Source organism: Sus scrofa, chromosome 13 (assembly GCF_054392235.1).
Source record: "Sus scrofa isolate SSC_HxYL_T2T_F1_AM1 chromosome 13, Sscrofa_HxYL_maternal_Yorkshire_Landrace_v2.0, whole genome shotgun sequence".
In the NCBI taxonomy this organism is placed as follows: Eukaryota; Metazoa; Chordata; class Mammalia; order Artiodactyla; family Suidae; genus Sus; species Sus scrofa.
This window is the reverse complement of record NC_139395.1, coordinates 92,064,125-92,090,391: the sequence shown is the minus strand read 5'-3', so window position 1 is coordinate 92,090,391 and position 26,267 is coordinate 92,064,125. Positions and strand designations below refer to the sequence as shown.

General features: G+C 39.1%; 2 protein-coding genes across 6 annotated transcripts in view; one reads left to right on the top strand and one right to left on the bottom strand.

Moving 5' to 3' along the window:
• STAG1 (STAG1 cohesin complex component) overlaps positions 1-19,627 on the top strand; it is a 420,442-nt gene extending 400,815 nt beyond the window's left edge. For all 5 annotated transcript variants that reach the window (XM_084989804.1, XM_084989803.1, XM_084989805.1 and 2 more), the window contains 7 exons: positions 648-776; positions 6,941-7,146; positions 11,659-11,833; positions 14,986-15,096; positions 15,664-15,778; positions 17,444-17,524; positions 17,606-19,627. In XM_084989804.1, coding sequence (XP_084845930.1) covers positions 648-776; positions 6,941-7,146; positions 11,659-11,833; positions 14,986-15,096; positions 15,664-15,778; positions 17,444-17,524; positions 17,606-17,629 — 841 coding nt within the window. In that variant the 3' untranslated portion in view covers positions 17,630-19,627. The remainder of the gene's footprint in view (positions 1-647; positions 777-6,940; positions 7,147-11,658; positions 11,834-14,985; positions 15,097-15,663; positions 15,779-17,443; positions 17,525-17,605) is intronic.
• The window catches only part of IL20RB (interleukin 20 receptor subunit beta), a 991,209-nt gene that overhangs the window by 634,936 nt on the left and 330,006 nt on the right, over positions 1-26,267 (bottom strand). The gene's annotated exons all lie outside the window — the stretch shown is intronic.

The window sequence follows — 26,267 nt, the reverse complement described above, 5'->3', positions numbered from 1 at the left end:
TTTTTAAAGTGACAAGTGTTAGAATTTTCAAGGTATAAGAACTTCAGAGATTGTCTAATCTAGTGACTCTCAACAGGAGGGTATTTTTTTTAATTTGAAAAATATTTACATCATCCAGCGTTTTTCATCTTATAAATTATAGAAAGGAAAGTTTAACAAAACAGTCTTGTCTAGTCTGTCAGTGAGAAAATGTGAGAGATATAGGTTTAAAAACACTGTGCAGTACTGATTTGGCCAACCTCATTTCATAACAGAAAACTGAATGGCAAAGACTTAAAGTAGCTTACAAAAACTCACGTGGATGCTTGGTGCCATGATCAACTCTTAAGAACCAAATTTTCTAGCAATCTAAGTATTTTTCCAGAGTATTCTGTTGTATCTAAAAGGTACACAGAGGAATTTAGTCTCGTGGCTGTTTAGCTATTTTTTATATTTTTCACAACTTTAAAGTTTTCCACTGTAAATAATAACATTAAATAGTATTATAAATGTCATACAAATTAACATCATTTTACCATTTGAATTTATCAGATTTTACTACCTTAATAATCATTTTGTCATCTTCCCAACTAATTTTGAAATTCTAGCCCATTAAAGAATTATACTAGCTATTTGGAAAATTAAGCCAATATTTTCTTTTATTTCAGGGATGGCATAGAATTTGCCTTTAAATACCAAAATCAGAAAGGACAAGAATATCCACCTCCTAATTTGGCTTTCCTGGAAGTACTAAGTGAATTTTCTTCTAAGCTTCTTCGACAAGACAAAAAGACTGTGTAAGTTGCGCACACTTTGCAGTAAAAGTGTCTTTTATTATGACACCATTGTAATTTTAAATGTTTAATTTTTGAAAAAAATTAATCATCTAGATATAATTACTCTTGATAACTTAGGCTCTGATAGTTTAAGGGACTGTACTTTTCTTTCAGACTTTTAGATATTCTTTGACTTCTCCCTCTTCAGTACCCTAGAATTTGCAAGATCGAATTAAGCAAGTGGAAATGATTTCTTATTCCCTAATTCAAAGATGTATGAACACTGGCTTAGCCATTATGTAACACTTTCTTCTTTCCTTTTATGTTTATTATATTTTAGTTTTATTTAGTATTTTGACTTATTCAAGAAGATCGAAGGCTTTTCTTTATAATGCTTTTCAAGTATTCCACTTTGTTTTGTTTAAATGTTCTCTCCATTATTGCAGGTGAGGTTTTGAAGTCTCCAACTATTTTTATTGAATTGTTAGTTCTCCTTTCAATTCTCAGTTTTTGCTTCATATGTATTTTGGAGCTCTGTTGTTAGGTGTATATATATATTCATAATTGCAATGTCTTTCTGAAAGACTGACTTTTACTTATCACTATAAAATGTCCTTCTCTGTCTCTAGTAATTTTTGTCTTAAAGTCTATTTTGTCTGATACTGGAGTAATCACTCTATCTCTATTTTAGTTATTGTTTGCATGGTATATAGCTTTTTTTCCATTCTTCTACTTTCTGCCTTTCTGCCTTTGAATCTAAAGTGTGTTTCTTATAGATAACATATACAGGCATATCTTGGAGTTGAAAACTTCAGTTCCAAACCACTGTGATAAAGTGAATATTATAATAAAGCAAGTCACATGAATTTTTTGTTTCACAGGGCATGTAAAAGTTATATTTACATTCTGCTCTAGTCTGTTAAATGTGCAATAGCATTATCTCTTAAAAAACAATGTCCTTACCTTAATTTAAAAATGCCTTATTCCTTAAAAATACAAACCATCATCATACAACACAAGGTTACCACAAACCTTTCAAACACAATATCTGCTAAGTGCAGTAAGCAAACAAGCACTACAAAATTAAATATGTCTGTAGTTAGATCATGCATTTTGTTTTAATACAGTTTCTGCCATTATATGTCATTTCCTACATCTCTGTGTCTATATTTTCCCTCTTTTATCACCTTCTTTTATATTCAATGGATATTTTCTAGTGTAATATTTTAATTCCTTCAGTAATCTTTAATTTTTTTTAGTTTTCCTAGATCTTAAAATATACACCTTAACTTAACAAAATTTACTTCAAGTTTATTCTAAAGAAATATTAAAACTTTATTCTTATATAGCTCCATTTCTTCCTTCCCTTTTTTGTGTCATTACTGTTACACATACTGTATCCAAATGTTTCAAACCCAACAATACAATGTTATAATGATTACTTGCTATAGTCACATGTCTTTTAAAATAAGCTGAGAGAAAAAAGGGTGCCAGGTATATATTTATAGAGTGTTATATTAACCTTCTCATTTACTGTTTCTGGTTCTCTTTGTTTCTTTCTGTGGAGACCTACCATCTGGTGTCATTTCCTCATTTCCTTACTCTAACATATCTTTGCTCTCATCCACTTTTTTTGTGTATGTATATTGTCAAATATACATTTTATGTTATTGGCCCAACACATAGAAATCCATATTGTTTTATACAATTGCTTTTTTTAAAAGTGAAAAGGATAAAGTAAATATGCAATTATCTTATCCTTTATAACTACTTGGTAATTACCCTTCAGCACTCTTTGTTTTTTGTGGAAATTCAGATTACTCTCTGATATCATTTGCTATCAGCCTGAAGAACTTCCTTTAATATTTCTTATGAGGCAAGTCTTCAGCAACAAATTCTCTAAGCCTTTGTTCGTCTGGGAATGTTTTTATTTCATCTTCAGCTTTGAAGTGTAAGATTCATGTTGGATAGCTTTTTACTTTCAAGACATTAACTATGTTATCCTGCTGCCTTCTGACCTTCACTGTGTCTGATGAGAAGTCGGCTTTTAAATTTATTGAACTTTCTTTGTGTGTTATGAGTTATTTTTCTCTTACTACTTTCAAGATTTTTCTTTTTTAATCTTTGGCATTTAACAAATTCACTGTGATGGCATCTGGTTGTGGATCTCTTTGCATTTATCCTACTTAGACTTTGTTGAGCTTTGAGGATATATAGTCATCAAATTTGGAAATAATTAGTCATTATTCCTTCAAGTTTATTTCTGGTCCTTTCTTCTCCTGGTACTCCCATTACACCTATCAGTGTACTTAATGGTATCCCATATTTCTCTCAGGCACTGTGCATTTTTCCTTTTTTTTTTCCTATCTGTTCTTCAGATTATATATCTCTTTTGATATATCTTGAAGATTACTGACTTTTCTTCTGTCAGCTCAAATCTGTTGAGCCTCTTTAGTGAATTTTTAATTCCATTGTTGTGTTATACTGTAGACTTTCTATTTGGTTCTCTTTTTTTATCATTTCTGCCTTTTTTTTTTTAGAGCTGCACCCATGGCATATGGAAGTTCCCAGGCTAGGTATCATATTGGAGCAAGAGCTGCCATCCTGTGCCACAGCCACAGCAATACAGGATCCAAGCTCATGGGAACACCAGATCCTTAACTCCCTGACCCACAACTTCATGGGATACTAGTTAAGGTTCATTACTGCTGAGCTACAAATAACAGTATTTCTTATCATTTCTATCTTATTCATATTCTCTAATGAGAAACATTATTATTATGCTTTTAATTCTTTTTTGTAATGATTTTTTTCCATTATAGCTGGTTTACAGTGTTCTGTCAGTTTTCTACAGTACAGAAAAGAGACCCAGTCGCACATACATATATTATACATTCTTTTTCTCACATCGTCTTCTATCATGTTCCATCACAAGTGACCAGACATAGCTCCCAGTGCAATACAGCAGAATCTCATTTCTTATCCATTCCAAAGGTAATATTTTGAGTCTATTAACCCCAGATTCCCAGTCCATTCCACTCCCTCCCTTGGCAACTATAAGTCTGTTCTCCAAGTCCATGTGTTTCTTTTCTGTGGAAAAGTTCATTTGTGCCATATATGAGATTCCAGATGTACGTTATATCATTTGGTATTTGTCTTTCTCTTTCTGACTGGCTTCACTTAGTATGAGAGTCCCTAGTTCCATCTGTGTTGCTGCAAATGGCATTATTTTGTTCTTTTTTATGGCTGAGTAGTATTCCATTGTGTATTTATACCACATCTTCTTAATCCATTCATCTGCCGATGGATATTTAGGTGGTTGCCATGTCTTGGCTATTGTGAATAGTGCCGCAGTGAACATATGGGTGCATGTGTCTTTTTCGAGGAAGGTTTTGATCTGAATGTATGGCCAGGAGTGAGATTGCTGGCTCATACAGTAGTTCTATATTTAGTTTTCTGAGAAATCTCCATACTGTTCTTCCATAGTGTTTGCATCAATCTACATTCCCACCAACAGTGTAGGAGAGTTCCCTTTTCTCCACACCCTCTCCAGCATTTGTTATTTATGGATTTATTAATGATGGCCATTCTGACTGGTGTGAGCTGGTACCTCATAGTACTTTTGATTTGCATTTCTGTGATAATCAGTGATGTTGAGCATTTTTTCATGTGCCTATTGGCCATCTGTGTATCTTCTTTGGAGAAATATCTATTCAGGTCTTTTGCCCATTTTCAATTGGGTTGTTGGCTTTTTTTCTGTTGAGTTGTATAAGTTGTTTGTATATTTTAGAGATTAAGCCCTTCTCAGTTGCATCATCTGAAATTATTTTCTCCCGTTCTGTAAGTTGTCTTTTTGGGTTGTTTCGTTTTGTTTTGTTTTGTTTTGTTTTGTTTTATGGTTTCCTTTTCTGTACAAAAGCATGTCAGTTTGATTAGGTCCCATTGGTTTATTTTTGCTTCTATTTCTGTTGCCTTGGGAGATTGATCTAAGAAAACATTTGTAAGGGTTGGTGTAAGAAAATGTTTTGCCTGTGGTTCTCTTCTAGGAATTTGATGATATCTTATCTGATGTTTAAGTCTTTAAGCCATTTTGAGTTTATTTTTGTGCATGGTGTGAGGGTGTGTTCCAGTTTCATTGATTTCCATGCAGCTGTCCAGTTTTCCCAGCACCACTTCCTGAAAAGTCTGTCTTTTTCCCATATTATATTCTTGCCTTCTTTGTCAAAGATTAATTGGCCGTAGGTGTCTGGGTTTATTTCTGGGCTCTCTGATCTCTTCCATTGGTCTGTATGTCTGTTTTGGTAACAGTGCCGCACTGTCTTGATATACTGTGGCTCTGTAATATTGCCTGAAGTCTGGGAGAGTTATGCCTCCTGCTTGACTTTTGTTCCTCAGGATTACTTTGGCAGTTCTGGGTCTTTTATGGTTCCATATAAATTTTTGAATTGTTTGTTCTAGTTCTTGCTTTTAACTCTTTAGCCATGGTTTTCTTAAGTTTGAACATATTTATAATAATTGCTTTGCCATCGTGGGTCAAGTTTCTATTGCTTGGAGGTTTTTTCCCTATGTATAGGTCACATTTCCTTATTTCTTGCCTGTCTCATAATTTTTTGTTAAAAACTGAATGTTTTAGAAGTTCCCATTGTGGCACAGCGGAAACAAATCCTACTAGTATCCATGAGGCTGCCAGGTTGATCCCTGGTCTCGCTCAGTGGGTTAATGATCTGGCATTGCCATGAGCTGTGGTGTAGGTCGCAGACATGGCTCTGATCCCAGGTTGCTGTGGCTGTGGCTGTGGCTTAGGCTGGCAGCTATAGCTCTGATTCAACCCCTAGCCAGAGAACTTCCTTATGCTGCAGCTGCAGCCCTAAAAAGCAAAACAAAACAAAACAAAAAAAGCCTGACCATTTCAGATAATATATTGCATATGTAATACATTGTAAAATAATAATTTAGCTACTCTTTTTTTTTTTTTTTTTTTGGTCTTTTTAGGGACACACCCATGGCATATGCAAGTACCAGGCTAAGGGTTGAATCAGAGTTTTAGCTGTTGGCCTACGCCACAGTCACAGTAACATGGAATCTAAGCCGTGTCTGCAACCTACCCCACAGCTCACAGCAACGCTGGGTCCTTAACCCACTGAGTCTAGCCAGGGATCAAACCTGCATCCTTATGGATACTAGTCGGGTTCATTACCACAGAGCTACAATAGGAATTCCAACTTAGCTATTCTTTTTTTTTTTTTTTTTTTTTCCCCCAGTATACCCACTCTTGATACTGATTCTCTATTCCCCCTGGAGATTGATATTATTGGTTGCTTGGTCATTTATTTGTTTAGAGACTTGTATTAACAGACTCTGTGACGTTCATTTCTTTTGCAGTATACAGTGTCTCCTGTCCCTGCTCAGATCTTTTTTTTTCCCTTGTCAGCATAAGTCTCTTATTAATCAATGACTGAGCTTAAACCTCCTTAGGAAGTTAAGTTTTTACCTTTTACTATTGGATGTGTGTGTGGCTTTTGAAGGTCATCACTCACAGTTCAGTGTATTTACTTTGCCCTGTGGTCAGCTAGAGGAAGGGTAGCCATGGGCCATGAACAGTCTTTCAGACTGACAGGAAATCCTGTGATTTAATTTACTTATTTATTTTAACTATATTTTTTAGAGCAGTTTCACAACAAACATGAAGGCAAGGTACAGAGAATTCCCATCCCTTAGTCCCCCTGCCCCTACACATGTATACCCTCTCCCTTGATCAACATCCACTGCCAAAAAGGTTGTTTTTCTGGGGAGAGGGCATATCAAGCTCCTTACTCCACCATTCTAGAAATCCTGCCCTGGCTTAAACCTTTTAAAAGAAAATTCAATAACCTTTTTGAGCCAAACTTCTGTTTGTTTTTTTTTTTGAATATCGGTATTTAAAAACAAAGGAAGAAATATAGGAAGAAACATACACACACTCTTAGTAATACATTTGCCTCTTCAAAAGTATTCCAGGAATATGTAAAGCAGAACCTTAAATTGTCAATCCCTCTCTTTCCAGAGGTAACCACTGTTAACAGTTTAATGTGTGCCTTAAGGATTCTTCAGAACCTTCAGAGAGAGCCTCTGGTTATGTAAAAAAAATTAAATAAGTGATACATGAGCTGCTTCCATAAAAATGACTTCTTCTGTTGTGTTTCTAGTCATTCATACCTAGAAAAATTCCTTACGGAACAGATGATGGAAAGGAGAGAAGATGTGTGGCTTCCGCTCATCTCCTATAGAAATTCGTTAGTCACTGGAGGTGAAGATGATAGAATGTCTGTCAACAGTGGAAGTAGCAGCAGCAAAACCTCCTCAGTAAGAAATAAGAAAGGACGACCTCCCCTTCACAAAAAACGAGTAGAGGGTAAGTGTGCCTTTATTCTTTCTATGAGACAAGTTGTTTGCCTCGTGTTATAAAGTGGTAAATAATCTCTCTTTTTTTTTTTTTTTTTTTTTTTTTTTTTTTTGCTATTTCTTTGGGCCGCTCCCACGGCATATGGAGGTTCCCAGGCTAGGAGTCAAATCAGAGCTGTAGCCACTGGCATACGCCAGAGCCACAGCAACGTGGGATCCGAGCCGTGTCTGCAACCTACACCACAGCTCACAGCAACGCCGGATCGTTAACCCACTGAGCAAGGGCAGGGACCGAACCCACAACCTTATGGTTCCTACTCGGATTCGTTAACCACTGTGCCACGACAGGAACTCCATAAATAATCTCTTGAAGCAAGATAATAACTGTTAAGCAGATTATTCCCTTGTATGTTTCATACGCACTGAGAGGTGAGAGGTTCAAGGATATAGGTTGAATAGAAAAAGTGGGACAGGAAAGGAATAAGGAAAAAGAAGTTGAAAAAGCATTGAACACAGAGGAAGATAGGCACAGAGTAAAAGAGCTAGAAAGGCTTATAAAATTGATTCCCATACTATAGACCTCTGATATATTAAAATTTAAAATAAGACAGTCATCATTGTTATTCTATAAAAGTGCATCCTAATATAGGAGAGATTTCTGGCACATTGAGAGTAGAACCACCCTGAATATACCAGCACAACTTTCCATTTGGTTAGATTTATTTTTGTATATAAAATATTTTTGTATATAAAATATTTTTGTATATAAAATAAAATAGTGACGGCCAAATCTGGTTTTATAACCAACATGGGCTGTGGGGAACAGGGACTTGAACTGTCATGAAAGTGTGCTCAATAATATTCATATATCTGGAGTTCCCATTGTGGCGCAGTGGTTAATGAATCCGACTAGGAACCATGAGGTTGCGGGTTCGATCCGTGGCCTTGCTCAGTGGGTTAAGGATCCGGCATTGCCATGAGCTGTGGTGTAGGTTGCAGACGCAGCTCGGATCCTGCGTTGCTGTGGCTCTGACGTAGGCTGGCAGCTACAGCTCCAATTAGACCCCTAGGCTGGGAACCTCCCATATGCCACGGGAGCGGCCCAAGAAATGGCAAAAAGACCAAAAAAAAAAAAAAAAAAGAAAAAAAAAATATATATACACACTCATATATCCAAAAAGACTAAAAATTGCTTTATTAAAACAAAGCATTACTCTTAAACTAGGAGAAAACTCAAAGTAAAAATGCTTATTTGCTCAAATCATCTTACTCTATTTCCATATTTCTCATAATAAAATTTATTCAAACCAAGGAGGGTGGCAGTGATCTGAATTATGCTCCATTGCTTCTTTTCTATAAACTTTTATTTACCTTTCAGCCTCTCACCTCTGCTGCCTAAAAAATAGGAACTCTTCAAAAATTTTGCTGAAGTCTATAGCAAAATTAATTAGAATATAAATAATGTGTCTTTCATCATTGGGAAGGCAGTAGTAACTACTGATGAAGAGTACAAACTCTTACATTCAGAGTTCTGGAATTCAGACCTGGCTTTCTCATTTTTCAGCTGTGTAACCTTTAAGCAGGTTACTTAACCTCTCTAAGCCTCAATTGCTAATCAAATGAAGGATGATCTGAGTACCCATCTGTTAGCCGCTGTGAATATTAAATGAGATACTCCCAAATAAAACACTTGGTACTCACACAGTGCCTAGCACAGTGCTTGCCACATAAGTAGCATCCAATAAATGTTAGCTGCTCTTGTCAGAATGTCAGCATCATGTAGCAATGCCCCTTACCGAGCATCAGTCAGTGGATTAAGCTACTCTCTTTCGAAAAGAAAGATTTTAAAATATTTACAGAATTTATGTTAAAGATTTCCTTTCAAGTTTCAGGTTTGGGACTTAGAATCTCTTTGGTCCAGAGAATGAAAATACAAAACCCTTTCTTTATGGTATAGGATCCTGAACTTTTCTCTAAAGAATGATTCCAGTCTTTTCCTTTGAAAATATCTTCTAAAACAGCCTCTATTAGGATGTCCTGCATCTTTTTATCTATCTATATTTTTTCTGCTCACAACTTTTCTTATATGTAATATTCATATTAGTCAACATTCATCAGATCCTTGCTATGTACCAGGAATATGTTTTATGTGCATATACCACTTATTTATTGACTAATATTTGTAAAGTACTTAGGTCAGTTCCTGGCACATAATAAATGCCATTTAGATATTTTATAAATCAGTTCTGAGTTCAACACTATTACCCAGATTTTACACAGAAGAAACAAAGGCTTAGAGAATGTAGCTTACCAATTATCTATCCCCTAATGGAACAGTTAGTATTATTATCCTGAGGACCAAGAGAAGCATATATGAACTAGATAAACTAATTTAGTACTCATTAAATTGCAAAAGAAGTAAACTTGCTCCGTATCAGTTTCACATTTATCAAGTAACTAAGGAAACTTACATGCTCAGGACCCTTAGGCAACAGAGTTTCATCTGCTTAGGATGAAAATGAGAAAGCTTTGCAAGAAATGTTTTCACTGAGGAATCTTATTAGGGGTTAGGAGGATCTTTCAAGAAGAGTGAGTTCTTTATTTATTCAGCAAGTCTTCAAGCACCTTCCTAAGAACTGTGCTAGGTGCTGGAGGTTAGGTATTAATAAAAAGAATTCATAGCATAGAAAGGGAGACAGATAAGCAGGCAGTTTCATTTCAGCATAGTGAGTGCTTTGATGGGCCAAAAAGATTCTCTGGGAACTCAGAGGGAGGGACCAACCTCATGAATCAGGGAAGATTTTTTTGGAAAAGATGACATGTAGTAGAGAGCTGAAAGATGGTTCTTACCAGATTAAGAACCTAAATGAGGGAGTGCTCTTGTGGAGCATCAGGTTAAGGATCCAGCATTGTCACTGCTGTAGCACGGGTTTGATCCCTGGCCTGGAAACTTCCACGTGCCTCTGGAGCAGCGTGTTCCCCCCCCCCCAAAAAAAAAGAACATAAATGATGCCATTCTTATAATCATAAAATTTTAAGTGCAGAGAATAAAAGTTTTGAATTAAACATTGAATGAAAAGTGGCATAAATAAAAGAAAACAAAACATATCTTTGCTAAGAAGAAATTCAGTAGTTGAGCTTCAGCTCTGTAGAATGACCTTAACCAGACAATAGTTAGGTATTTCCAGGAACAAAAAAGCCTATCCAGAACTTATATTTTAGAGAGAATACACTGAGAGAGAAAGAATTCTTGATGGCAAAGGAGAAACCTCCCATGCACCAGCATCTCTGCAACTTAGGGAGGAAAAACAGTGAGAGTCATACTATATTTTGTGATTAAAATTCTTCAGAAGGTAATACATAGCCATAGCAGTGATCCTTTTTTTGAGTCTTCCTATGTCAAGAAAATGCAGTGACCCTTGAACAAATAGGGTAGGAGGAGAGTTAGAGGCACTAACCGCCTACGCAGTTGAAAATCCGTATTGCTCTACAGTACATATGCATGGTTCCACATCTGGGGTTTCAGACACTTGCAGGTCATGTAATACTGGAGTACGTATTTATTGAAAAAATCCACATATAAATGGACTTATGCAGTTCAAACCTTATTGTTCAAGGGTCAAGTGTAATTTAGAATTTCTGTAGAAAGAACTTTATAATTACATAGTATTTTATCAGGATTTAGTTTAGGTGTGCAAATAATGCTGTAAATAATCATTTAATCTGTTCAAATCTTTATAAATGATCTTCAGAAAAAAGAGAAAAATAGTTCCTCGTCTCGTGAAGAAACTTAAATATAATTACAGGGATAAAATACATACACACACACACACACACACACACACACACGACAAATCACCTGCCAATGCAGGACAGTGTATAAATAAGCCCTAAGCGAGCAGGAATTTCCTCTAGAAGCTAAAAAAGAATGGTAACTGGGGGCTGGGTGGGGGGTGGGGTGACCAAGGAAGGCTTTCCTGAAGAGGTAGAACTTAGAGGCATGAAAACAGTAAGTCCTCAACCCATTTCCACAAGTATGACTTGGCAAAAGTTATTTCTCTGGTGACTAGTGCCTAATTGTGCAACAGGATTTGCCAATTTCTCAGTAAAAGCCAGCCAAACTAAGTGCTTCTGCGTGCCATATGAGACCCATTAAATAGACTGTTTATTGCTGGAGCAAAGGAAGGTGGAGGGGGGTCTCTAGCTGGCCACATTGTTTACCTCCTACAAGGGATTAATTCTCTAGAGATGGTTGAACTTGGAAGAGATGATAACATTTGATGGTTACATTTAATCCTTACAACTCAGTGAGGTCAGGTAATAACATCCCCATTTTCTGTATGAGAAAGAGGAATTTTGGAAGTTTAATAACTTATACAAAGTCACACAAGAGAGTGTTGTAACTGGAATTCAAACACCTAGGCAGTCTATTCCAGAGCCTTGCTCTTCAAGTCTGTGCTGCAACTTCTACCATAGTTAATCTCATCCATGACATTCTCTGACTCGAACTGGAATTTTACAGATGAAAGCCTGGATAATACGTGGCTGAACAGAACTGACACCATGATTCAGACTCCTGGTCCCCTGCCGGCACCACAACTCACCTCCACTGTACTTCGGGAGAATAGCCGGCCCATGGGAGAGCAGATTCAGGAGCCTGAGTCTGAACATGGTTCTGAACCTGACTTTTTACACAAGTAAGTAGTAAAAAATCATTTTCTTGGCATAAAACCTTCAGCTCTTGAAGTAAGAAAAATTATTTCATCCAAGCATATTACTGGTCATTTCATGAAAAAACAAAGCCATAAATAGAGTTTAAATAATTTATATTAGAAGATACATAATAAGTCTGCAAAACACTTGCCATTATCAGTTCCTTAAAGTTCAGAGATCTTTCAATGCGTTGTGTCTCACTAAGTGCTAATTTCATTTGGAGTTTGCAGATTCACCGGGCAGGTCTGTTTCTTCTCAGAGATTTGCCAAGAACACATGCAGTCTTACTTCCTTGGCAAGAGAGCCTGTAAGAGTATCTGCTAAGGTTGTTCCTAGTCTGAACACCAAATAGACTGTATATTACTTTTATCTTCTGTTTAATTAATAGTACTTTGTCTTAGTTAAGTTTATGTTTTAAACTCGAACTGTTCATAGATTAAGAATTGTTAAAATAGTGATAAATTCTGAGAATAGTTGCCCTTTCTCTAAGAGAGAATTAGTTTCTACCTTTTCCCACACTAGCAATTAAAATGTTTTGTAGTACTACAGCTCTGAAAATTGTGGCAAAGGTAGGTTGATGGCATGATTTTTACTATAAAGAACCTTAACTTTTTCTTTGTTGTTTTCCATTTGACCTTGAAGGTCTCTTAGCTCCTCACTTGTGTTTCTGGTCATATTAGCATGATTCTGTGAATTACTCTGATGAATGAGAGAATTCTCACTTGATCTCAAAAAATTTAGGTTGAAAATGTTAAGAAGCAGTGTTAGAGGTATTCAGATCCTGGGTTTTCATAGGGAATCTTCGCTTTGAGGATCTATCTTCTCCAAACTTGAAAGAATAATCATTGTCAGCCATGGCATAGCTGGGCATTCTTAGAGGGTAGTTTGCCTGCGACCAGCATCCCACTCCACTTCCTGGGGGTAGGGGTGGAGATCATGCAGGGCCCTCCTAATTTGAGCAGCCTGCCTTGCTTCCCTGACCTTACCATGTCAGTGCTTCCTGGCTGTGGTCTTGAAACTGACAGGATTAATGGCCTGAACCTAGCCAGAACACAGATTGGGACTTGAACCCATGTGCCAGGACTTGAACCCAGCCTAAACCCAGATTGCGACTTGAACCCAAGGATTTTTTTGTTGTTGTTTTGTTTTGCCTTTCTCTAAGGCCGCACCCACAGCATATGGAGGTTTCCAGGCTCGGGGTCTAATGGGAGCTGTAGCCACTGGCCTACGCCAGAGCCCCAGCAATGCCAGATCCGAGCCGAGTCTGCGACCTACAGCACAGCTCATGGCAACGCCAGATCCTTAAACCACTGAGCGAGTGAGGCAAGGTTCAAACACACAACCTCATGGTTCCTAGGCAGATTCCTTAATCACTGAGGCATGACGGGAACTCCCGAACCCAAGGTTTTAAATTAGAATCACTCACCCTGTGTCTGGACTCACTGAGGTTCAGGTTCTTCATGTCTCAGCACAGAAGGAATTCAGTGAGAGACAAAGTGATCGGCAAGAAATAGATTTATTAGGATAGGACACTTGTGAGAGATTCAAGAGGGCAAGCACGAAAGCTCTGCCCTGAGGAGCTACAGTTTTATCATCCAAGGGGAGTAGGGGTTGGAAAAGCCTACCTCTTCCTTTCTGGAAGTAGCAGCTCCTCTTTAGTATCCCTTAAGGTATGTATTCAAATCCAAAGAAGGGTGGTCCTCAAACTCTTGCCCTTGGTCTGAATATGAATGTAGGCCTAATCCCATCCCCACACCCAACGACCTGAGGCAGTTCTCAAGGCTGCACTAATGAAGCAAACCTGCCTTGTTCTGCTGGCTTTTTTGAGCAATTTATTTACTTACAGCCATCTCCCAATGCCCCCTAAGTTTCTCTCCTTATCTGTGGTCCTTTACTGGGACTTCTAAAACTACCTGTGTCTACTTCATCCCTATCAGTCTGTCATCTTTTCCTTGCTATAGGTTTATAGGTTGAATCAAGGTGGTAGCCTGCGCATAATATAAAGACAGCTGCTTCGAGAGAACTTCATGTGGCAGATAGTAGCTACCAAAAATCATTACAGTTTACATCATTATAGTTTACATTATAGTAAAACTCCCAAGAGGCGTATTTATGCAGGTGTGCAAATGTGCCAGTAACTACAGAGCACAGTTGAAGATTTGGTCCAACATGTACCTAACTCCAAATCTCCTCAGAAGGACAGAGAAAACATGTTATCTACCCTTTCTTGTTCACAGCTCTGGAGAGCTCTGGGCCACCAGGCCAACATCATTCCTGTCCCTTAGGGGACTGAGTGTCTAGCTAGGAGCACTTCTTAAGTAGACCAACAGCTGGATACAGAAGTCTGAGAAGTGTACTTGTTTAGCAAGGATTTGGGATATAAAGCTGATAATTTAAGCACCTATAGGGGAAGAAAAGATTTTCCTCAACCCTCATAGGACCCCTGGCTGGGTCTGAAAATTAAACTGACAAAGATAGTTTAATAGGAGAAAAGCATACAAATTTTATTAAATATTTACATGTATGTGGGAACTGCCACAAGAGAATGAGGAAGACCTCAAGAAGTGACCAGAGCAGAAAGCATTTAAATCTCTTAGACAAAGAAACAGTAAATTTATGAGGAAATGACAAACAGGTTTGGACTAGGGATAGTCCATCTAAGTCTAGGTAGTCCTCATCTTCTTTAACCAAGAGAATAGACATTAGTTTTAAAAGGGTTTGTTGTAGGTTCCTCTGGTGCCCTCTCTGGGTTGATGTCTCCAGTAAAAAAAAAAAAGGAAAGAAAGAAAGAAAAATGTATGTCCTGCCTTCAGGCAGAAAAGGGAGAACTTTTTCTGTGTTTTACTGTTTAATTGCCTTCAGCCCAAAGTAATTTTTATCCAAAAGAGGTGGGGGGGGGAATATAGTCTGATTACCTTCACACCTAACAGCCAGCTTCTCTTAGGGACTTTGGGTTCTCCAGTTTACTGCCATTTCTGCAAAGGCCAGTAAAATGATCTCACCTTTGGCCGTGGAATAAATCCAGCTAATCCCCCTCCATGGGGGATTAGGCCAGCAAACTATGGCATTAGCATGGGACTGATTAGCTAAATTCATCATCTTTTACCACAGGATGAATAATAGTATCCTCTCTTAGTCCTCAGATGCAGATCTCTTGGTTAGGCCAGCCAAAATTGGAAGACTTAAATCGCAAGGACAGAACAGGAATGAACTACATGAAAGTGCGAACTGGAGTAAGACATGCTGTGTAAGTGTAACATCAAGTGTCACAAGAGCGCGATGACTACATGATGCTGGCCATTTTGTATCATGACTTGGGCTTCTCTGATGTTTGGTCTTAGAAGAGGAGTTACAATCATAGTTCAGGATATGCTATGTGACATAGGCTAGGAATGGAGGGCTTGGGCTCTGGAGGCTTTCAGCATTTAAATCCTAGTGTTGCCACTTGCCAGCTGTGTGGCCTTAGGTAAGCTCTAAAACCTCTGTGGTTCCAGTTCTTCATTTGTGAATGAGAAAATAATAGTACCAGTCACTTAAAGAGTTTTGTGGAAATTGACATATAGCTAAATAAATGTTAGCTGGTAATATTGTTAAATAATACTTCCTTCTGATGAGTTGAGATAAAATCTTGAGTGAGCCAAATGAATGTTCCTTAATTACCTTAGAGTTCAGTATCAAATTAGTGAGTACACAAATTAATGCAGTCTCTAGGTTATAATTGGAAAGTGTGCTTTCATTGGTTAGAAGACCCAGTGTAAGAACCAGGACTCCAAATTCTATGCGCCTGAATAGCTGACTGCTTTCTCCTTATCAGTCGGGGCCTAATGGAGGAAGATGCAGAGCCCATCTTTGAAGATGTGATGATGTCATCCCGGAGCCAGTTAGAAGACATGAATGAAGAATTTGAAGACACCATGGTTATTGACCTGGTAAGGAAGTTCAGTATGTTCTTTTTCTGTTAAAACTTGTGAAGGTATTGGTATAAGGTGGTGCTTTTGTTTTCAGTGCTCTGTGAGAAGAAGAGGCAGAGGAGGAACACTGACCAAGAGGGCCAGTGCAGCACTTACGGGCATTTGGATGAGCTTGTATTTTTCAGGCCTGCTTTCAAAGCAGTCAAATTTTGAATTCTGACAATAACAGGAACTGATTCCTTCTTGTTACCTTCATGAAAAAGAGCTCATACTAGATCTTTGAGTATAGCATGTACATCTGGCCTCCTGTATTTTAAATTGGAATCTGACAACATATGCTGCTCCAACTTATCAACCAGATGCAGAATATGGATCTTATTTGTTGTTTAGTTGTGAAAAGATATGTTTAATATAAGGGAATCTGCATATGGACTAAGTAAGGTGATACTAGAATTAACAACTTTGTTGGAAATAGTAATACAAGGTAGTTATGTTTTAAGTTTCCATGTGTTAAGAGATACACACTGAAGTAGTCATGGGGAAATGGTGTGGAAAAGACCAGGAGAGTCAGTGCAACAAGATTGGCCAAATGTTTGACAGTTGTTGAAGGTGGGTGATGGGTGCATGGGGGCTCCCCATACTGCTTTCCTAGTGTTTTAACTTGCTAGACTGCTAAAAATTACCATTGACTGGGTGGCTTAAACAAATTTACTTTCTCACACTTGTGAAGGCTAGAAGTCTGAGATCAAGGTGTCAGCAAAATTGATTTCATTCTGAGGACTCTTGACTTGTAGATGGCCATCTTCTCCCTTTATCTTCACATGATCTTTCCTCTTAAACACATGATGTTTAAGGACATGGACTGTATTGGATTAGAACCCACCCACATGATCTTTTGCCTCAATCACCTCTTTAAAACACCCTGTCTCCAAATACAGTCATATTCTGTGGTCCAGGGATTAGGACTTCAACATATTTAGGGGGACATAATTTACCCATAACATTCTACTTTGTGTATTTTGAATTTTCCATAATGAAAAGGTTTAGTAAGAAATATAAATGAGGAGTTCCCGTCGTGGCTCAGTGGTTAACGAATCCGACTAGAACCATGAGGTTGCCGGTTTGATCCCTAGCCTTGCTCAGTGTGTTAAGGATCTGGCGTTGCCAAGAGCTGTGGTGTAGGTTGCAGACGTGGCTCTGGCGTAGGCCAGCGGCTACAGCTCCGCTTCAACCCCCTAGCCTGGAAACCTCCGTAAGAAATGGCAAAAAAGACAAAAAAAATGTAAATGAGACCACACCACCCAAATCTGTAATCTCCCTCAACCTGCCCAACAGTAGCTCTCCATCTACCTGCTTGGGGAATTTAGTGAAGTTTCATCACCTAGTGTTTGATCAGTTCTTATAAAAATTCTATGATTGAAAGGTATGTTGTTTATATGCCCCAAAATGACTTCTATGCATTTACACATAAGTTGAAAGCCTTTTTTTGATCTAAGTGATAATTAAAAGCTACACAGTTATATTTTTTTAATGTATGTTCTGTAAAATCCAGAATCTTTTCCTTTCAAAATTGATCCTAACAGTTCTTTGTATTTGTTACCATTAGAAATATTAACTGATTATCACAGTTCATTGTCCTAATGACTCTCAGGAAAAAATTAAGTATCTGGCTTCTCTTTCCAGCCCCCATCAAGAAATCGGCGAGAGAGAGCTGAGCTGAGGCCAGATTTCTTTGATTCTGCAGCTATCATAGAAGACGATTCAGTAATTGTTAAATTATTACTTTTCTATTATGGTTTCTGTTTTATTTATGCATGAAGTTAACAACCGTTTCATTTTTCCTAGGGATTTGGAATGCCTATGTTCTGAAGTCTGAAGAAAATTTACAAATCTGGAACTCTATTATTTAGAGCTAGAGGCCTATATACTGTGATAGCTTGTATGGGGGAAAAAACACTTTTGATGTGATCTGATTTTTTAATCAAATGATTGAGGTCAATCCCTTTTTGCAGTGACAGAAGAGGAGCATGTAAATTACGCAAGGGAATGTTGGTGAATGTCACCTCAGAAAGACTGACCTGAAAAATCATTTGTGTCCCATTATTGGACTTATCCCAATACAGATGTGTGTGTTTTTCTGGAGGGAGGAAGAAATTTTAAATTTTTAAAACAGCTGACAAGATAAACACTGTTATACACCTGTTTTATGAAAACTCAGCATTGAGTAAAAAAAAAAATATTTTTAACTTTATTTTCCTGTTGTACAATTTAAAAACCGTTTTAACATTTTGCCTTTTTATGTTTTAAAAGCTAACCATTTTTATTAAACCTATGAGTAAGCAGCTCATCCTAATTGCCGAAGAGTGTTTTGGAGCTCACTGGATTTGGTTGACCTTGTGGAATATAGAAACATGGAGGAGCAGAATATTGACAAGCTAAGATGAAATTCCGACAGTGCATCTCTGCCAAAAACCACACACCCTCTGTGGATATGGATATGAATTCCCAGATTTTATATACTCTTGAATAAAAAGGTTTATTTTTATTTATAAGGGGGCATAAAATAAGAAATGTCCATGCAGCCATTTTTTCCAACAGATGCTGTACACACCATTCATTTTATATAGAATAGGGAGACTCAAATACAGTACATTTTCTATTGGTATTTGTTCTGTGCATTTTTAGCAACTTCTACCAGCAAATAAAGTATTCTCAGTAAAACAAAAATGGTTCTCAAGTTATCAGTTTGCTGTTTTTACCACTTATTTCATGCCCTTCCAAATTCAAGTTACATGGACTTCCTTTTCCTTAAAAAGATAATCATGAAGAACTTCTTCACCATTCAAACGTAATTTTAAGTGTAACATAACCGTGTCTACTTCCCATGCACTTAATACCCTTATGCACTAATTTTGTGAATTAAGTTTACCAATTATAGAAGTATGTGCTGCCTAGAAGTCTGTGCTTAGAGGGTGAAGTTCTTAAGCTTACCTTGAAATACAGCTACATTTCAGTGTTAAATGTGCATATTAAGAAAAATTCTTTGGGGGAAATTTTGAATCTTCAGGACAGACAGCCCAGTGGTTTAGAGTTACATTCTGCTTAGACTTTTGACTTGCTGCTACTGTTATTTTTTAAAGCCCACTTAGCTTCTTCCTTTCTGATTTCTAAAGTAAGCCTCAATATCCAAACCAATCCATCCACAGCTGTTTCTGGGGTGGTTTTTAAAGGAGCTGCAACAGAAGGATGAGGCTTTCCCTTTTTACCAAAAAATAAAAGCATAAAAAAAAAAAATCTGTGCAGCCAATGACTATCTTTTATGTAGAAAAAGCAAAATGGATATTTTATTCATCCTTTTAGTAAACAGACAAACTTTTCTCAACATTTGTACAGTTCTGAAAAAATCTTGGTCACCAAAAATGTTTTATCTGTGAATTTAGCAATTGCTAGGCTCCAGTTAGGGGGGCTGGGGTCTCACTTTCTTCCAGAAATGTGAGTTTCACTGGAAGTGAAGGGGCAGGAATGACTGGACTGTCCACCACGCCAGCCCTATCCACCTGTGGTTCTGGCCAGGGAGCAAGCCGGGAAGTGCCCTGGCACCTGCACAGATTGATCCTTTGCTTGAGTTTCATGTGGAAAACAGATGCTTAGAACTGTAGACTACCACGCAACGGGAAAGGCTTAATATCTACTCCAATGGGTTTCCAGTTCAGTTTGAAGTCAATCGAATTTTTGTATTTTCAGTGTCTCCTTGATTGGTTTTGCTAGTAATTCTGTAAATTGTACATTTGCAATATGAGGTTTTTTTCCTTTTGTACAATTTGAAACTGATGCTTCACCTTTCCTTTAATAAACTATTCAAAATCAGGCTTGTGGTAGTCATCCTATTGTTCCTACTAGGTAAAACTGTAAAAGAGGTGCTTTCTAATCCTTCTCAACAGAATGATGAGGCTTTCCCTTTTTATCAAACACTGAGAGTTTGTTCTTTCAGATAATCTGTTAAATGACGGCATATTACTATTTTACTTTTCTAAGCAAGCCGAATTTTTGGACTAGCGCATCAATTTTCTTCCATCACTTGGATATCCTTGGAGAAGGTGAGAGAGTAGCTGGGCCAAGTGGTCTGTTGATCAAGAGACAGTCTCTTGGGGACTGAGTTTTGGAGGAGGCATTCAGGCACTATCAACAGGTCTGAAGCGTGGGTCTTTCCCCTACCAGAAATCCAGACCCTGCACTAATATGCATGGGTTCCCCCTAGCAGTGCCTTCAAAGACGACTTGTATTCTACATGGCTGCTAAAGAAAGTGAGGGGTTCTCTTGACACTGGTGCCAGAAGTCACTGAAAAAAAAAATCATACTCTATACTTTATGGGCCAGGCTATGTTCATTATTTGGGCCATGTTCATTAGATGGCCTAAGATGCCTGTGCAGAAGAGTCAGGGATGCATGGGATAAATCAGGTGAGTTTTCCAGGCAGTCAAGGAGAGAAGGTGATGAGGATGAGTCTCTGACAGCTCATTTTGAAGGTTATACGCTTATGAGATTAGACCAGGGCTTTACCCATATATGATTCTACCTTGCGACAAGCTTGCAAACCTCCCAGATGTTGCTTGACTGTGACTCTCCATTGACCCTGCTCCCAGGGGAGAATCTATCACACAAAGAACGGTGTCTTTGTGGGAAACAAAGGCTTAGTGCCTGCTCGGGCTCTTTTTTTTCTTCTCTTTATAGCCACAGTGTGTGTAAGTTCCTGGGCTTACGGTTGAATCAGAACTGCAGCTGTGGCCTTCACTACAGTCACGGCAACACCAGATCTGAGCCACATCTGCAACACACGCTGCAGCTTGAGGCAACGTCAGATCCTCAACCCACCAAGTGAAGCTGGGGCTCTTCATACCAGACAGAACTCAGGTATGGTTCCTGCCCTACCCCTGTACATGCCTTGCTCTCCAGGGGTCTATCACTTCTTGAAGAACAGCTTTCTGCTCCCAAGCACATAAAGGAGGCATTTCTCATCACAAGGACAGTAGGGGCATGGTCAGTACCTACCTAAGGCCACCACATCTGCCCAAATGTGCTGGCTGTACTCCAGAGAGGCCCCAGACTGAGACACTGCCCACTAAGCGGCCACTACTTGTGCATAGAATGGACATCCGTTTCAATGCTGACGGGAGCAAGAACATGAGGACCAGTTCCACTGAAATAAACCACAGCTCTCCAGAAATCTTTGTGAACCAGAAGGACATAAAACATTCACATTCTCAAAAGAGGTGAAGTCTAGGTTGGTTAACAACTCTATTAAGTGTGTTAACTCGGTATACTGGGTGAGTGTCCTTTACAGGCTTCTCTGGCTGGGCAAACCATATCTAAAGCACCAGCAAAAAGCATCAGTGTGTCCAGAGGCAGCGAACTGGGCTGGGAAGACCAAGACATGGTCAGAAGAGAAGGTGGAAAAACCTGATGCATACACAAGCACTGGAAGGCTGCATCATGGATGTGCATGCTCCTCGTTACTCCAGCAGCTCAACAAGAAAATTCTTAACTCATCATGCAGGAGGTAGGAGGGCTTTCCAAACTTAGTAGCTCTTTGGGTTGGGCCAGTCACAGGTGGAACAGACCACTGCCTTTCTCACTCCAGTCTTCTGGGGTTCAGATCCCAGCTTTGCCACTCATTAGCCATGTGGCTTAGTACAAATCTGTTTACTTAAGGCAGGGACAGTTACAGAAGGACACTCACTGTGCCTCCTACCTCCATACAATTCTTTCGGTCTAAAGACAGACACTTGACAGCACTCTGCCAGTACACCCAAGTCCTCTCTGGGTACAAGATTCAGCATTTTTCTTTGTCCCTTTAAGATGAGACCACAATTGGGAAAGGCATTCATAATAGCAGCTGATAAGACTCACTGCCAGTCCCTGCCATCCAGAGAGACTGGTCTTGATGAAGCTCCCATGGCCTTACAGCTTTGTGTCTCCTTAGCCACCAGCTTGGTTTCTAGGTAGGCCAAATCCTAAGTTGGCAGACCCCACAAATCAGATTGGCTAGACAATTTTAAGCATTTAAGCAACACGCTAACCAACCTATAGGATTCTTCCCTAGCCAGGAGGCCTCTAGAAGCCCAGAAGAGCACTCCCGCTGTGGCGCAACAGGATGGGCAGCATCTCTGCTGCACCAGGACACAGAATCAATCCCCAACCCAGCACACTGGATTAAAGGATCCAATGTCACCCACAGCAATCATTACGGCTGTGGCTCAGATCTGATCCCTGGCTTGGAAACTCCATATGCTGCAGGGTGGCCAAAAAGAAAAAAATTTAAAAGTCCAAGAGTTCCCATCATGGCTCAGTGGGAGCAGTATCCACAAGGATGCAGGTTCGATCCCTGGCCTCACTCAGTGGCTTAAAGATCCAGTGTTGACATGAGCTGTGGTATAGGTCGCAGATGTGGTTCCGATATCACATTGCTATGTCTGAGGCGTAGGCCGGCAGCTATAGCTCTGATTCAACCCCTAGCCTGGGAACCTCCATATGCCACGGAAGCGGCCCTAAAAAGACCAAAAAAATTTCTTTTAAGTCCAGGAGTCTGCCCCCACTCCTTCCCCAGTTCCCAATGGCTTACAGTCTTAGCGCTGGTGCCAAAGAGGAGTACAAAGAATCTCTGTCAAACATCTCTGCCCCCTAGGAACTTGCCACCTAATTAGGAAAATATGTTTCAAGCCAAGAAATGCAAGGGGGATAAGGAATGCACTATTAGGTGCTCACAAAATCCTATTATAAGAGGAATTAGATTAAGCTCACAAGTTGAGATGAACTAATGGAAAAGTCAGGCCTTTCAGCATGAGCAGATTGGAACTGCTAGGAGCAGGACAGTGTTCTAGATGGAGCTGACAGGATGCTAGGTTCAGAAAACTTACTAGGTGAGCAAGAGAGACAGACCAGAACCTTCTGTGTGGGCTGCAGATATTGCAAAGTCACTATCCCCTGGAAGTGCTAAAGCAGAAAATGGCAAGAAAATGTGGGCCTGGAATTAGTCTAGTGGCACAGAACAAGACTGCTGGCTTAGGTGGAGGAGGCCACAGAGACCAGGAGGAAGACAGTTGCAAAAGTACTCAGAGACAACTAGAATGGGAGAGTCCCATTCTCCAACTGGACAGGGAGGAAAGATGTTCAAGAAAAATAACTTCAAAGGCATAAACTGGAATGGTGGGGAGGCTTGGTGGAAATGGGCAAAGCGGGTGATAGTCACATATTAGTTTAAGTCAAGTTGAACTTAAAAGATGCAGCGTCAGGAGTTCCCGTCGTGGTGCAATGGTTAACAAATCCGACTAGGAACCATGAGGTTGGGGGTTCAAACCCTGCCCTTGCTCAGTGGGTTAAGGATCTGGCGTTGCCGTGAGCTGTGGTGTAGGTCACAGACACGGCTCAGACCCCGCGTTGCTGTGGCTCTGGCGTAGGCCGGCGGCTACGGCTCCGACTGGACCCCTAGCCTGGGAACCTCCATATGCCGCTGGGGAGCGGCTCAAGAAAAGGCAAAAAGACCAAAAAAAAAGATGCAGCGTCAGACAGGGCTTAGAAACCATTGGAGCTCAGGGTCTGCAACGAGGGAAAGCCATCAGTGGTGGGAGGACCCAGGGCTCTCATAGAGAGAGCACCTGACATGCTTTAATGCTGAAGTCACTTAAAATCACCACTTCTGGTATAACTTTTAATACTTTACAAACTCAATAAAAAAAAGTCAACAAGGATGGGAGAAAAACTCCAAAGTGGTCTACAAACATAAAAGACTGATTCTTTCAAACTGATAACATAACCATCCAAGTTACTCATCCAAATAACCTTTGATTTAAAAGTCAGAACTATAAAAAGTCTTGAACTTTAGAAGGTAGCTCTGAAACTTGTAGAACTGAGCAAATGAGTACAATACCCTTGAACAACACAGGTTTGAACTGCACAGGTCCACTTACATGCAGATTTTTCAATAGTAAATACCACAGAACTACTACAAGATCCACGCTGGTTCAATGTGCAGACATGGAACCAGGCATGCAGAGGACCTGTCTTCAGGGGACAGTTTTACATGGCTTCTCAACTGCAGAAGGATGGATACCCCTAAGCCACATGTTGTTCAAGAGTCACGTGTATACCGAAGATAGGATGAGGCTGTTTCATCAGTGTAGGAGACAGACAGATGAACTTGTATATTGGATTGGAATTTAAAGCTTCAATATGAATTCATGATTTTTAAAATATATGTAATGTATACTTACATAAACATGTTTCCCATATACATATACACACACACATATATACACCCGTATTTGTATAAATATTTTGTAGTCTGCCAAAAATACCTAGAAGCAATGACACCTCAGTATCAATGTGAAAATCTAGCGCCAATGTTAGCTTCTAAATGACATCTACTAGGAGTTCCCATTATGGCTCAGCAGTACTAGGAACCCAACTAGTATCCCTGAGGATGTGGGTTCAATCTTGGCCCCACTCAGTGGGTTAAGTATCCAGCATTGCCATGAGCTGTGGTATAGGTTGCAGACACTGCTCAGACCTGGCATGGCTGTGGTGTAGGCCAGCAGCTGCAGCTCCAGTTCGACTCCTAGCCTGGGAACTTCCATATGCCATACCCGCAGCCCTAAAAAGGCAAATAAATAAATAAATAAATGACATCTACTAAAAGAAACCAGGGCTCTCAGAGAAATCACTGATTCCAGATCTGGGCAAAGAAATATATAAGATGAACTTGGTACATTATCTTGTGTCAAAAAAATAAGGAAAGTACACAAAAAACTACTGTTACATATCAAAAGGACCGAGGAACCTGCCTGAAATTGCGCCCCTCTGATCATATCAGCAAATTCTGAACATCAAAATGAGTAACACCGAATTTTTTTTAAAGAGTTCCCGTCGTGGCTCAGTGGTTAACAAACCCACCTAGGATCCATGAGGATGCAGGTTCAATTACTGGCCTCGCTCAGTGGATTAAGGATCCAGAGTGTTGCTGTGAGCTGTGGTGTAGGTTGCAACGCCTCGGATCTGGCATTGCTGTGGCTCGAGTAGGCGGCAGCTACAGCTCTGATTCGACCTCTAGCCTGGGGATCTCCATATGCCATGCGTGTGGCCCTTAAAAGACAAAAGACAAAAAGAAAATCTTTTTTAAAGAACCCATGAGTCTCTATTTTTCTTGGTTGAATGATTAAATATATTCAAACATTTATGAAACACCTTCTATATACCAAGTACAGATTTCAATTATGAATAATAACAAAGGATTATCAATCTCAAGAAACCCTTGGGGTGGAAAAGGGATGGAGTAAGAAGAAAAATAATAAACCAGTATAGTGCGTCTGAAAATTTGAGAGGCTGATAGCATAGTAAGAAAAATTATTTCAGGAAAAATGTTTAAAAATGAAAAAGTAATTTATGCATCTAAACTGATACTAAAAAAATAAGAGAAAGCTCTTCCTTCCTTGCTGATACAATGATAGGGTTAGAAATACAATACTTTGGGTGTTCCGTTATGGTTCAGCAGTAACAAACTCAACTAGTATCCATGAGGACTCGGGTTCAATCCCTATCTTCACTCAGTGGGTTAAGGATCCAGTGTTGCCTTGAGCTGTGGTGTAGTTCACAGATGCAGCTCAGATCTATTGCTGTTGCTGTGGTATAGGCCAGCGACTACAGCTCCAATTCGATCCCTAGGCTGGGAACTTCCATATGCCGCAGGCGTGGCCCTTAAAAAATAAAAAATAAAAAAATAATAATACTTTACAACAAATACAGAATCACTGATTGAAGCAGAATCACAATGGATACTAAAATCATCACTGGGTGAAAGTGTGCTGACAGGCTTAAAGAATGCACGCCAGGTTAGCTATTAATTACAAAGAGAAAGATTACAAAGGTTATAACCTTTGCAGTCACCACCAGGACCAAGTGATCAATTTCATCAATAATGAAAAAATTAACATGTGCTTCCTAAATTGATACAAGGAGAGAACACGCCTGTATTACTCTTACCTGGATCTGAAGGTCCCTAAACAATCAGACAAACCCAAATTGAGGGACATTCTACAAATTGGCAAACTCAAAAAAATGTCAATGTCATGAAAGACTATGTAAGACAATGAGCCTTGTTCGTAGGAAATAAACACATTTGGGGGGACACAGGGTCATGATTCTGTAACTTCCTCTCAAATGGGTCAATAAAAATAATAATTACAGGCTTATGTAAGAGATGAAGCAAATGTAGACAATGTTAAAAACTAGCAAACTCTAGGTAAACAGCACACAGCCTGCAACATTTCCATAGGTTTTTTAAAATATTGAGAACACACTTCCGGAAAGAAGTTAATATAGGGTACTATACCTTACTGAGCATCTATTCTGGCAGACACACACCCAATTACAAACATCTCCTTTAATCCTCAATAATTCCTGACGGAATTTAAAAGATAGGGTGTATCATTTAAATATTATTTAGGAGTTCCCGTCG